This window comes from Sminthopsis crassicaudata, chromosome 2 (genome assembly GCF_048593235.1).
Source record: "Sminthopsis crassicaudata isolate SCR6 chromosome 2, ASM4859323v1, whole genome shotgun sequence".
Taxonomy (NCBI): Eukaryota; Metazoa; Chordata; class Mammalia; order Dasyuromorphia; family Dasyuridae; genus Sminthopsis; species Sminthopsis crassicaudata.
In genome coordinates, this window is record NC_133618.1 from 659,356,983 (window position 1) to 659,371,646 (window position 14,664).

General features: G+C 40.5%; 1 protein-coding gene across 1 annotated transcript in view; it reads left to right on the plus strand.

The window, feature by feature from the left end:
* The first annotated feature begins 693 nt into the window (after positions 1–693).
* CSPG4 (chondroitin sulfate proteoglycan 4) overlaps positions 694–14,664 on the plus strand; it is a 95,578-nt gene continuing 81,607 nt past the window's right edge. Inside the window, 1 exon segment of the mRNA XM_074296918.1 lies at positions 694–890. Coding sequence (XP_074153019.1) covers positions 782–890 — 109 coding nt within the window. The 5' untranslated portion in view covers positions 694–781.

The following is a 14,664-nucleotide window of genomic DNA, read 5'->3' on the forward strand; positions in this document are numbered from 1 at the left end:
ACACACACACACACACACACACACTAAGGCGCCATTCATTGGCCTTCACACCCAATTAGGAACACACGTACACATTCAAGGCCAAGTTCATGAGCAGACACACAGACGTGTGAAGTTTTAGTTCTTAGTGTCTAACCAGACCATTGCACAGAACATATCTGGGCATACACACTGCCCAGGTCTGGGAGGGGCTGTGTAAGTGGGGGCATGAGCAAGCGGAGCTTTTTGACCTAGACCCTGGACCTGAATTACAGATAGAGTCCTGGGCCACCTAGTAGGTGGGCAAGAGTGGTGAACTGCAGTATCCCTGACAGAAAGGCTCCTAGCTCTCACCCACGGTTAAGGTTAAGGGGAAAGTCAGCCCCCAAGCCCCAAATACTTTCAGGACACACTGGATATCTCGGAGGGAGGGGATTCCCAGGGCCCTCTCCCCATTAATCCCCCACACTCCCTCCCCACGTCTAGCTGCAGCCAGGAAAAAGGGGAAAACCTTTCTCAGTTCCAACTGGCAAGCCCTCCCCTCCCAGGGGAAAAGAAACCCAATTCTAGATCGGAGCTCTCCACTGGCCCTTTAAGAGGAGTTGGTGAGGGAGGGGGAGACCCAGCCTGAAATCTGAGAGGTGCTTGTTTGAACCCAGTCAGACTAGCGGGCCGCTGGCCCCTCCCCCTTGCTCTGAGCGCTATTAAATATAGTAGTTGTCCGGAGGAGCCCACTCCGCTTCTCGCCTCCCGAGCTCTCCCCGGGAATGCTCCGGGCATCGATCTGAGGCGCCCAGCAAAGATGCTTCCAGCCCCGAGCCCAGCCGAGCAGCGGCCGCCGCGGGGCCCGCGGCCCCGGCTTCCCGCCGCTCTGCTCCTCTGGGCGCTCCTGGCCAGCCCTGCTTCTGGAGGTGAGCGCTGGAGGCTGGGTCTCTCCTCCCCGTCCCACTAAAACTAGCGCCGTTATTGCGGGACGGGGCAGGGGGAATGGCGAAGCTGCGGACGGGGACGGAGAGGGGCGCCGGGCCAGGGCCGGGGGACAAGCGCAGGGAAGAGTCCATGTCGGGGCCGTCTCCCCAGATTTCCAGACACCTCGCTCCCTGGCCCCGGGTCCCGAGCCAGAGTGGGCAGACGGGCCCCAGGCCTGCTCCCGTCAGGGGTATAGGTATAATCACCTTAGATGGGTGATTACCTCAGGGAGGTGGTCACCTCAAGGTGAGGAGGGGGGGGAGATTACCCCGGCTTTTTATCCTGGAAAAGCCGAAATTGGAGAGTAGCTCTGGAGGCCCACCTCGAGGGGTGGGGCGCAGGGAGGGAGCCAGCGGGGGCTCCTCGTCAGGTGCCGGAATCCATGGAGGGTGGTGGGCTGGGCAGGAACAGCCCCGGGGCTCTGAGCCAGGACCACCGGGCAGGACTTGCAGTCTACTCACTTTTGCTCCTGTCAGGGCATCCGCCACTACCCCTACCCCCCCCTCCACCCCACCCTAGCCGAGCCCTACCCCACCCCCAGCCATGTGGAGTTTAGAAGCTTCTAAGCCCCAGAACCAAACAGATGTCGCTCTTTGCTCTCTCGTACTGACAAGCTGGGTCCCGGCCCGCCCCGAGGTCAGCTGGTTTATGAATGATCCTACTTGATCCCTAACTCAAGGGGCTGAATGGCGGTCTCTCTGGGGGCCAGGAACGCGCACTGCGGGACACGAGATGAAGCGAGTCTCCGCCTGTTCTTAGGACAGCGGTACTTGGCGCTAGATGATCCGGATTGTAGTTTGTTCAGGGTGTGGTTTGTCCGGCCCGTGGCTTATCCGGGCGGAGGATTGTCCAGCCTGCGGTTTATTGGGGCTTAGAGTGAATCATAGCGTGGTCGGGACTAAAATTGGAAGAGACCTCGGAGGCTAGCTGTCCAGCCACAGGAGAGGAAACTGAGGCAGGGAGAATGGAAGCGCCCGAGGGCAGTGAGCAGAGAGGCCATTCCGCCTGTGATTTGGCTAGGCTGTGCTTTGAGTCAATTTCACTTTCTCCCCCTCCCCAATCCCCCACTCCCCACCTCCCCAACCTGTCCTGTGCTCTCTCTACCAGAGAGGTCCGGGTGGGGGAGGACTGAGGAAGCAGACTCTAAATCCACTTCTTGACTTCTTTTGTGTCATGAGCCTTTTTGACACTGGGGAAGCCAGTTTTAAATTCATAAAATGAAAGGCAGGGGACTACAAAGGAAATCAATTATGGCCATTAAAATATTTTTCAAAAATAAATTCAAGGACCCTAGGTTAAGAACCCCTGCCAGTATAAGGAAATAGTGAATTTATTGGAAAACTTTGGAACAAAAGGATGTTGCAGTGCTGAGTACCAAAAAGATTCCCTCCCTGGCCTCAGATAATGGGGAATGGCTGCTCCCTCTCCCCAAGGGGCACGGAGGATGTGAAGGGGTTGGTGAAGGGCTGTGCAGTCCAGTGGGTCCAATGCCCCAGGTGGTGTCCAGGGACTGGACCAACAGAAGGGTCTATGGGAGCTTTCACCAGCCTTCCTCTGAGTTTACTGGCCTGGATGGTGTGATCCTGGTAGCCTCCTCAGCTGCTGAGGGGGTCTCTTAGCCCCCCCATCTCTCTCCTCCCTGAGCCTTCTGCTCTACCCCACCTCCCCAGTCTCACTCCGATCACTGTGTGTCTATGGCTGGCTGCCTCTCTCTCTCTCTCTCTCTCTCTCTCTCTCTCTCTCTCTCTCTCTCTCTCTCTCTCTCTCTCTCTCTCTCTCTCTCTCTCTCTCTCTCTCTCCTCCTTTCCTTCACTCTGCCTTCTTTCACTGTCTTGTCTCCTTCTATCTCTTTCTGCTACCGTCTTTTCCCTCTCTCTCTGGATTCTCCTTTCTCTAGCTCTAATACAGCCCCTTGCTCTTTGTATATCTATCGGCATCTGTGTTTCCTACTGCCTCTGCCTGTTGCTACCCTCATGTCCCTCTTTACTGGCCTCCTGACTCCCTCCCCCTACATGCTCTCCTTAGGAAAGCCTCTCCAAAGCAGGAAGAAGCCTTAGTGACCTAGGAGACCACCCATCCAGCAGCGCACTGGGTGGCTCCAGCTTCCTAATGCCCTTAGGCAGGACCCTGGACTCCCCACACACAAACCCACATACCATGGAGGACTCACCTTGGAGGGTGCTGGCCAGCAACCCTACTCAGAGATCTCCTCCCACCCCCACCTCTGGCAGTGCTTTTTGTAATTCTCCATCCCTGCTGCAGGGATGCACCACCTCAGACCGTGCAATGGATGACCTCTGAGAGCTTATACATACAGTGCAATGCGGGAGGGTCTGGGAAGACTCCTCTGATCCCCCAATTCTTTCCTCACTTCCCTTTCAGTTTCATTTCTTGTATGGCTTTGGTCAGTTCAAATAAAACAGTGGTCCGAACCAGCACTACCAACTCAAATATATCAGATACCTGAGTATCAATACATTTTCACTCCAGGCTAGATCTAATGGGTGGAGTTGGGGGCAGAATTGGATGGGGGACCTTACACAGATGAGCGGGTACCAACCCTGGGCAGCGAAGGAGTGTAAAAACAATGCTCCTTCCACCAGGCCTGGGGGGGAAGGAGAACCACACCCTTTTGACCACTAATCAGATGGGGAAGCCTCAGTACCCTGAGTGCTTGAGGGGAGAGGGAGAAGAATCATGAGTTTCCTCCAGGGGAAATGAGTCAGGGTAGGATACCCCATGAGTCAGGGGTAGGAGAGCCTTGGACTCCCGGCCCAGAGCTTCAGTCCTCTTAAGGAGCCCCCTGCTTGTCTCAAAAAATCAGACAGGGTCAAGATGAATGAAGATGTAGAGTCATGAAATTATTAGCTATGAATTGGGAGTAGTTTTATCCAGACCCCTGCTTCTAGTTTGATAGAAAAAGTAAGAATATTAGGATATACAAGGAAGAGACTAGAACTCTATATCTCCCTCCTTTCAGTTCTGGTATTTGACGGAGGGATCTAACCATCATGCCTCCTGCTTTGATTTAGACTCATTTGTTTTTATTGAAATACAATTTTATTTTTGTTTTTACATCACCTATATTCTTCCCTCCATCCTATCCCATTTTGAACAATCCATTATAAGAAAAAAGAAAAAAAGAAGGAAGGGAGGAAAGGAAGAAAGAAAAACTCAGAAGGAAGAAATAAGAGAAAGAAAGAAAGCAAATAAGGGAGAAAAGGAAGAGAAAAGAAAGAAAAGGAGGGAGAAAAATAAAAAGGAAGGAAGAAAAGAGGGAGAAAGAAAAAATAAAAAGGAAAGAAAGGAGGGAAGGACAGAAGGAAGTTCAGCAAAACTAATCAACAGTTGGAAAAAGTGTAACATTCTTTGTAGTTTTCCATATCCATAGTCCCTCACTTCCATGTGTGTACACACACACCACACACATACACACACACACACACACACACACACACACACACACACACACACACACACACACTTTTCCGGCTCATTTTCAATCAATGTTTTATTGAGTTTCTGGTACTTCTCTCTGTCCCACCTTTCCCCCACTGTTACTATCACCATGTCTGCCTTTGGCCAGCTCTGTCTGTATTCGTCTTCTTTGTTTCTTCTGACATAACCCAAAACCCAACCTGCTGGATCCCAGAAGGATTTCAAACCATCCAGTCTGGTTCTATAGCTCTCTTTCCTTTCCATCCATTCTATGATGAAATTGGGAAAGCTCCATTATCCTCTCCTGCAGGATCCTATCAGCTTAGTTTTCCACCTCAATTCTACCTTCTGCCCTTTCTGATTGAAGGGTAGAGCCATGAACTCTAGCGCTCAGCTCAGAATGGCTCCTCCTGGATGCCCTGCTCTGGAACTCCTCCGGTTTCTCCACCAGCCCCCTAGTCCCATCCCTCACCCTCCTTTTCAGCATCCTTTTGTATTTGGTCTTCCCAATTCAATTATAAGTTCTTTGAGGATAAGAACTGTCTTTCTTGTTTTGTACTAGTACTGACAGCACTTAGCACAGTGCCTGCACATCATAAGTACTTAATGAATGTTTATTGACTAATGTTATTGACATGGCCCATATAGCTGATCCCTCAATCTGCTCCTGGCTTAGTGCATTCTTCCTTTCCTGCAGTTCACTTCCTCCTCTGCTTAGAACTCAAAATCTTTCTCCTTCTGGCTTAGTTCAGGCCTTATCCCTTTCACAAAGCCTTCCCAATTCTTCCCCCAACTAAACTTTACTCCTCCGCCACTTTGGTTACAGTACTTTTTCTGGTTTCTCCTTTACTCCTGGGGTCATCCCACTCTGCTAGTGTGTAGTATACTTCTGTATGTATGCAGACCCATGTACAGTCCTGTTGGCAGTCACAGAGTTCTTGTCTTCCCATTCTCTTGTACATAGTAGGTTTTAAATAAATATTTGCCTGATTCTTCACTTAACAAGGAATTATTAAGTGTTTACCAAGGTCCATGCACCATGGTGGGCCATTATTATAAAATCTATTCTTGACCATCAAATTTATAGCCTAGCTGGAAGACAAAACTCAAATGTGGAAAGTCCAAGGCCATGTGGATGAAAAACTGAAAGGTCCAAACATTTCCAAGAATAGGATTAGAAGGAAGAGATCATCATTGTGGGCTGAGGGTAGTCAGGGACAGCTTGCTAAAAAAAGAAAAGAAAAGAAAAAAGAGGACCTTATTTAGACACACACACACACACACACACACACACACACACACACACACACACACACAGTTAACAAAATGTACCCTGCCTTTACCAGATACCATCATTGTATAAACTCCAAATCAGTAACAAAGTCTGTCCTCAGCCCCAGCACTGTAACTAGAGCCAGGTGGCCAGAGCTTTGGCCCAGGGTATCAGAATTTGGAGTGCTTCAGGAGATAGTAACAACTAGAACCACATAGTGACTGCCTTGACTTGGTGACTCTTTCTACTTCCTGCCCTGCTCAGTCCCTCAGAGATTGATCTTAGTAACATCAATCAATCAAGTATTCCTGAAATGCCCCTCATGTACCAACCACTTTGCTAGGTACAGCACAGACCTAAAAGGGTTAATTGACATGCCCAAAGTCACACAGCTAATCAGTTTCAGAAGGGGATTAAGAAGGTTTGAGGAGATTCAGAGAGGAAAAATAAAAATAAAAGGATGGTTAGAAAAATAAAAGTTTTCAAAACTGTTATGGAGGTTGTTGTTTCTCCTATCCCATGAGTTAAAAGCTGTGTCTACCCCGCCTCTAGCTACCCAACCCCTACCCCTAGGATACGTGTTTATTGTTGAGGTTCCTGCCACAGACACGGTATTTAATTGCTGGGTTTGCTGGGTGTGTTCACTATAAATTTTATTTAATCTAGGGTTTTTGTTTGTTTGGGATGATTGTTTGAGGGTTTTTTGTTTTATTTTATTTTGGGTTTGTTTTTAAATACTAAAAAAATTTGTCAAAAACTGGTGTGAGGTATGGGAAGGAAGACTGATTCTCTTTTAGGGATTTTTGCATCAGATAGGAGATTGGACCCTCAAAGTTTTATGATGATCTAGTCCCTACCCCTAAGGTTTTTACAGTCAGTCTGTGAAGACCTGCAACTTATTGGGTTGGAGCCAGCACCAGTGGAGGAATCAGGAAACTTGGGTTCAGATCCCACATCTATCATTTGGAGTCATATACCATTCAGCAAGTCATTTCATTTCTTAAAGCTAAATTTCCTAATGTGGAAATTGAAAATAATATTTCTCATGCTGACCTCACAGGGCTGTTGAGATATAAAAACCAAAAGGAATAACGTGCTTTAGAAACTGGAAAAACCTCTGAGAATATAAAGGATTCTTATTATTTAAAGAGACTAGTGCTGGATAGCCAGAGGTATAAACAGTGAGGACTGCTGGAAATTAGGAGAGGGAGAAATCCCAGAAGCACTAGTGGGGAGTCTAAAGAGAAACCTTCCAAATAACCTTTGTGTTTCAATCATGACCAACCTTTGGGGTTTTCTGGGCAAAGATACTGAAGTGATTTGGCATTTCCTTCTCCAGCTCATTTTATAGATGAGGAGACTGAGACAAATAGGGTGAAGTGACTTGGCCAGGGTCACACAGCTAGGAAGTATCTGAAGCCAGATTTAAACTTACAAAGATGAGTTTTTCTGATGCTCCATCTACTGTGCCACTTAGCTGCCTGGGTTGAGATTTAAGCTTTGCTCCTTGCTAACCATGTAGTCTTTGTTAAATTATTCAACCTCTCTGGGCTACAGTTTCTCACCCACAAAATGAGTGGTTTGGATTAGATGAATAAAGAGTTTTCTTCTAGTTTTAAAATCCATTAGTCTACCATGATTGAAAAAAAATAAAGAAAAACTTCCTGGACCTTGAAGGATGGCAAGGATCTGAAACAGCAGAAAGAAAAGCAGATCACGTCAGGCAGCAATGATGCTGAGGCAGGAATGAACATGGCTTGGGCGGGTGATAATAAGGGGAACAGCCTGGCTGGAAAAGAGGGTGTGTGGAGGGGTGTAGTTGGCTATCAGCCTGGAAAGGTAGGCTGGCATCAGATTGTGGAAGGCTCTAAATGCCAAGCTAAGGAATTGGAAGTCAGTTTTCTTGGACCATCTTCATGCACCCCCTAACCCTGTAAATGAAGAGCTTTGAGCAAGAAAATGGTATGAGGAAAACTGATCTGGCATCAGCATGCTAGATATATTGGGAGAGAATTCAGAGATTAAGAACTGAAGGAGATGTGGGAAAGAATAGAATCTTGGGATCTGGGAGGGACCTTAGACATGTCCTAGCCCAACTCACAAAGGAGGACAGGGAGTCCTAGAGAAGCTTAGGGATTTGTCCAAGATCACACAGCTGTCAGCAGAGCTGGACAAGTTAGCTTGGACTTTTTAGAGGACTTTAGGATTAACCCTTTCTCCCTGGATCTGTCAGCCTGTGGTTCCACCTCCTGACCTCTCCTTCTCCATAACCAGCACAGACCCTCTGCAGCTGTTGTCCTCCCTCTCCTCTATTATCGCCATCCTATCTGTATCCTAGGGGGTCAGAACAAGTCCTCCTTCCCAGATTGGGAAAAGCCAGACTTATAAGGAGCCCTCTGAAGCACCAGAATATAAGCTCCCCTCTCCCCAAAAAAGTCTACACTAATAATAATAATAACCAACACTTTATATTTTATATGAGACTTAATGGTTGGCAAAACACAAATATTATCTCATCTTATTCTCAGAACAACTCTGAGGTCAATGTTATAATCTCAATTTTATAGGGGGGAAACTAAGGTAGGCAGAAATTAAGTAACTTTTCTAGAGTTAAATAGCACTAGTTATGTCTGAGTCTTCCTGACTCCAGGTCTAGAGCTTTATCTAGTACATCAACTAGCTGCCTCTAAACCACCCGTATATTTACAATCAAATCCCCCAGCTCCAAAGCCCCAATGAAACCATCCCCAGAGCCATCATTCCACTGCTCCCTCACTCCATTTTGTTTTCACACAATCTTGGGGTTGGAAGGGATCTGAAAGAACCCACTAAAAGTTCTCCTTCAGCTCTTCTTAGCCATATAGAACTAGCTCCTTGTTAATACATTCACGCCCCTCAGGCTCATGCCCTTGAGTTTAGAAATATGGGAAAATTTATAAGGAATATCCAAACTACTAGAGAGCATGGTGTAATGGAAAGAACATGAGATTCTGGGTAAGAAAACCTAAGTTTGAGTCCCAAGTCTGCCACTTCTTAGCCTCAGTTTGCCTATCTCTGAAATGAGTGAATTTGGACTAGGTAATCTAGGATACCTTTCAACTTTTCCCTCCCAATTTTTAAATATTTTTATTTGAAGTTTTGAGTTCCAACTTTCATCCCTCTTTCCCTCCCTTCTCTCCTCCCTGAGATGATAAACAATCAGATATAGGTTATATATGTATAATTATGTAAAAACATTTCCATATTGGCCATTTTGTACAAGAAGACTCGAACAGAAGGAAAAAAAAGAAAGAAAATTTTAAAATAGCATGCATCAGTTTTTTTCTCTGGAAGCAGATAGTATGCTCCATCATTACTCCCTTGGGATTATCTTAGATCATTATATTGCTGAAAATAGCTAAGTCATTCACATTTCTTCATTGAATGATATTGTTACTATGTTTCCATTACACCAAGCTCTCTAGTAGTTTGGATATTCCTTATAAATTTTCCCATATTTCTAAACTCAAAGGCATGAGCCTAAGGGGTTTGAATGGATTAACAAGGAGCTAGTTCTCCTGGTTCTGTTCACTTCTCTATCTATCAGTTCATGTAAATATTCCAGGTTTTTCTGAAGTCATCCTGCTCATCATTCTTTTTTATTTTTCCACTTAATAGTATTTTCCAATTATATGTAAAGATAGTTTTCAACATCTGCTTGTCATTTCTTATAGTATAACATTTATTCCATTAAAATCATATACCACAGCTTGCTTAGCCATTCCCCAATTAAGGGGTATCCCTTTGATTTCTAGTTCTTAGCCAGTACAAAAAGAGCTGGTATAAATATTTTCATACAAGTAGGTCCTTTTTCCTTGCTGGACCAAAGTATTTGCAAAGTTTGGTGGTCCTTTGAGCATATTCCAAATTGCCTCCAAAAAGGCTGAAACAATTCACACCCCCACTAATAGTGTAGGGTCCCAGTTTTCCCACATTCCTTACAACATTCAATATTCCTTTTTTTTTTTTTTTGGTCATAATAGCCCCTCTGATAAGTGTGAGATGATGCTTTGGAATTATTTTAAGTGACATTTCTCTGATTTAGAACATTTTTTCATATGACTATAATAGCTTTAACTTCTTTGTCTGAAAACTACATTTTCATATCCTTTGACCATTTATCAATTGGGGAACAACTTGTATTTTTATAAATTTGACTCAGTTCTCTATATATCTGAGAAATGAGGCATTTATCAGAGATACTTGCAGCAAAAAAATTTTTCCAGTTTTCTGCTTTCCTTCTAATTTTTGTTGCATTGGTTTTGTTTGTGCAAAAAAAAAAGTTTTAATTTTATGTAATCAAAATTATAGATTTTACATTTCATAATGCTCTCTATATCTTCTTTGGTCCTATATTCTTTCCTTACCCATAAATCTGACACATAAACTATTCCATGTTTTCTTAATTTGCTTATGGTATCACCCTTTAGGTATAAATCATATAACCATTTTGACCTAATTTTAGTATACAATGTGAGATTTGGGTCTATTGTCTAGTTTGTTCCATACTATTTTCCAACTTTCCTAGAAGTTTTTGTCAAATAATGACTTTCTGTTCCAAAAGCTTGGATTTTGGAGTTTATCATATACTAGATTACTATGGTCATTTACTATAATGTAATTTATACATAATCTATTCCACTGATCCATGATTCTATTTCTAGCCATTACCTGATTATTTAGATAATTACTACTTTATAGTACCGCTTGAATTTTAATATAGATAGAACATCTTCTTTCATATTTTTTCATTGATTCCCTTTATATTTTGGGGCTTTTGTTCCTTCAGATGAATTTTGTTATTATTTTTTCTAGAACTATAAAATAATTTTGATAGTTTGATATAGCACTGAATAAACAGATTAATTTAGATAGAATTGTCATTTTTACTATATTAGCTTGGCCTATCCATGAGAAATGAATAGTTTTACAATTGTTTAGATCTGATTTTATGTGAAAAGTATTTTTGTAATTATATTCATATTGTTCCTGGATTTCTCTTGGCAGTAGACTTCCAAATATTTTATATAGTTTACAGTTATTTTAAATGGAATTTCTCTTTCTATCTCTTACTGTTGGACTTTGTTGATAATATATAGAAATGTTAATGATTTACATAGGTACATTTTGCATCCTGCAATTTTTCTAATAATTTCAAATTTTAGTTGATTTTATAGTATTTTCCAAATATGACATCATATCCTCTGCAAAGAGTGAGAGTTTTTCTTTGTCTTCTCTTATTGTGATAGCTAACTTTTCTAGTACAATATTAAATAATAGAGATGATAATGGGCATCCTTCCTTCACTTTCATTTTATTGGAAAGACTTCTAGTTTATCCCCAATACATGTAATTCTTGCTGGTGGTTTTATATAAATATTACTATTTTTAATTTTTTAAATATTTTTTTTATTTTTATTAAAGCTTTTTATTTTCAAAACATGCATGGATAATTTTTCAACATTGACCCTTGAAAAACCTTGCATTCCAATTCTTCCCCTTCTTCCCCCTATTCCTTCCCCTAGATGGCAAGTAATCCAATATATGTTCAACATGTTAAAATCTATGTTAAGTCCAATACACACACACACACATACACAGATTTACACAATTATCTTGCTGCATAAGAAAAATCAGATCAAAAAAGGAAAAAATGAGAAAGAAAACAAAAGGCAAACAGCAACAAAAAGAATGAAAATGTTTGTGCTCTACACACAGTTTCCACAGTCCTCTCTCTGGGTGTAGATGGCTCTCTTCATCACAAGATCATTGGAACTAGACTCAATCATCTCAGTTGGAAAGAGTCACCTCCATAAGAATTGATCATTGTATTACTTATCATTTTAAGATAAGCTCCACTTATTCCTATGGTCTCTATTGTTTTTAATAGAATGAGTACTCTCTTTTGTCAAAGACTTATTCTGCTCCTATTGAGATAATCATATGATTTTTCTTAACTTTTTAATGTATATGGTCCATTATGCTAATAGTTTTCCTAATATCAAACCAGCTCTGCATTCCTGATATGAATCCTATGTGGTCATAGTGTATAAATCCTTGAGATACATGGCTGTAATCTCTGTTGGTATTCTATTTTAAAATTTGCATCAGTATTCATTGGAGAAATTGACTCTTCCTAGTTTGGATATCAGGATAATATTTGTATAATAAAGGGAATTTGATAGGACTCCTTCTTCATCTATTTTTCCAAATAATTTATATAGTATTGGGACTGATTGTTCTTTGATAGAATTTTGGTGGAATTTATTAATGAATCTATCTGGTCCTAGGAAATTTTTTAAAGAAAGCTTACTGATGGCTTGTTCAGTTTCTTTTTTTAAAGATTGGATTATTTAAGTACTTTATTTCTTTTTATGTTAATCTGGGTAATTTATATTTTTGTAGATATTCATATATTTTAGAGTGTCAAATTTATTGGCATGTATATGGGCAAAATAGCTCCTAACAATTGTTTTAATTTCCTCTTCATTGGTGGTGAATTCACCTCTTTAATTTTTGGCAATAGTAATTTGTTGGGTTTTTTCTTTCCTTTTTTAAAATCAAATTGACCAATAGTTTGCCTGCTTGTTAAGGTTTTGTTTTTTGTTTTTTTGTTTTTCATAAAACCAACTTCTGTTTTTCTTTATTAGTTCAATGGTTTTCTTATTGTCAATTTTGTAAATCATTCTTTAGATTTTCAGGATTTCTAATTTGGCATTTAATTGGGGATTTTTAGTTTTTTTCTTTTTCTAGCTTTTTAAAATTACCTGTCCAAATCATTGATCTACTTTTTTCTATTTTATTTATGTGATCAATTAGCCATATAAAATTTCCCCTATGTACTGCTTTGACAACATCCAATAAATTTTGACATGTTGTTTCATAACCATTTCTTTAATGAAATTATCAATTGCATGATTTTTAGGATTAGATTATTTAATTTCCAATCAATTTTGATCTCTCTATTGCTCATTATTGAATTTGAAAAGAATGTGTTTACTTTTACTTTTGCTTTTTCTACTTTTGCTTGCAAGATTTTTGTGTCCTAATAAATGGTCAATATTTTTGTAGGTGTCATGTAACTACTGAGAAAAAAAATGTATATTTTTTTCATTCCCATTCAGTTTTCTTCAGAGGTCTATCATATATCACATTTCTAGAATTTTATTTACTTTCTTAACTTCTTTCTTGTTTGTTTTTTTGGTTAGATTTTTCTAGGCCTGAGAGGGGAACATTGAAGTTCTCCCACTAAAATAGTTTTATCACCTATTTCTTCCTGTAACTTCAAAAATTTAGAAGCTATCCTATGTGGTGTGTGTATGCTTATTATTTAATATTACTTCACTGTTTGTAGTACCTTTTAGCAAGATACAGTTTTCTTTCTTAATTAGATCTATTTTTGCTTTTGTTTTGCCTGAGATCATGATTACTACCCCTGCTTTCTTTACTTTAGCTGAAGTATAATAAATTCTGCACCAGCCTCTTACCTTTACCTGGTTCAAATGTGTTTTTCATAAACAACATATTGTGGGATTCTGTTTTTTTAATTCATTCTGCTACCTGCTTTCTTTTTATGGGTGAGTTTGTGCCATTCACATTTATATTTATAGCTACCAATGTATTTCTGTCCATGCTATTTTTCATTTGTTTATCCCTCTCTCTCTTACTCCCAACCCTTTCACTCCTCACAAGTGTTTTATTTCTGACCACTGCCTTCTCCAATGTGCTCTTCCTTTTATCAGTTCGCCCTCTTCCTTTTATTACCCCAGTCCCTTTTTACTTCCTTAAAAAGTAAGATAGATTTCTATATCCAACTAAATTTGTATGTTATTTCCTCTATGAGTCAACTTGATGACAGTAAGGTTTAAGCTTTGCCTGTCACAGACTCTATTCCCTCCTGCTCATCTTCTTCTCCATTATAATAACTCTTTTCTGGCTCTGTTATGTGAAATAATTTATCTCATTCAATCTCCTTCCTCCTTCCAGTGTAATTTTCTTTCTCACCTCTTTGTTTTGTTGGGAAGGGAGGGTACCTGAGGGAAGAGTATCATCTCATCAAAGTCACCCTATATACACCTTCTGTCTATATATACTCCTTCTAATTACTCTTATAATAATAAAAGTTATTAAGAGTTACAAATATTATATTTCCATGTAGAAATGTAAACAATTTAGCCTTACTGAATTGCTTATGCTTTCTCTCCTTTTTATCTTTTTATGTTTCTCTTAAGTCTTGGATTTGGAGATCAAATTTTTTATTCAGTTTGGTCTTTTAATTAGAAATGTTTGAAAGTTTTCTATTTCATTAAATATTTATTTTCCCCCTGAAAGATTATATTTAGTTTTGCCATGTAGATGATTTTTAGTTGTAGTCCTGTTTTTCCTTCCAGCATATTATATTCCAAGTCTTCCAGTTCCATAACGTGAAAGCTACCAAATCTTATCTAATCTGACTGTAGCTTCACAATATTTGAATTGTTTCCTTTTGACTGCTTGCATTATTTTCTCCTTGACCTACAACTTTGGAATTTGGCTATGATGTTCCTAGGAGTTTTGATTTAGGATTTCTTTTAGAAGGGAATTGATAGGTTCTTTCCATTTCCATTTTGCCCTCTGATTCTAACATTTTAGGACAGTTTTCTTGGATAATTTCTTGAAAGGTTTTGTTCAGCCTTTTTTTTTGTTATAATGGCTTTTAGGTAGTTCAATAATTTTTATATTATCTCTCCTGAATCTATTTTCTGGGTCATTTGTTTTTCCAAGTAGTAATTTTCTTTTTAAAAAAATTTTAATTTTGTTTTATTGTATCCTGATGCCTCATGAAATCCTTAGTTTCCACTTGTTTAATTCTAAATTTTAAGAAATTGTTTCCTTCAGTGAACTTTTATGATTCCTATTCTATTTGGCCAATTCTATTTTTTTAGGGCATTATTTTCCTCAGTAAATGTTTATATACCTTTTCCCAC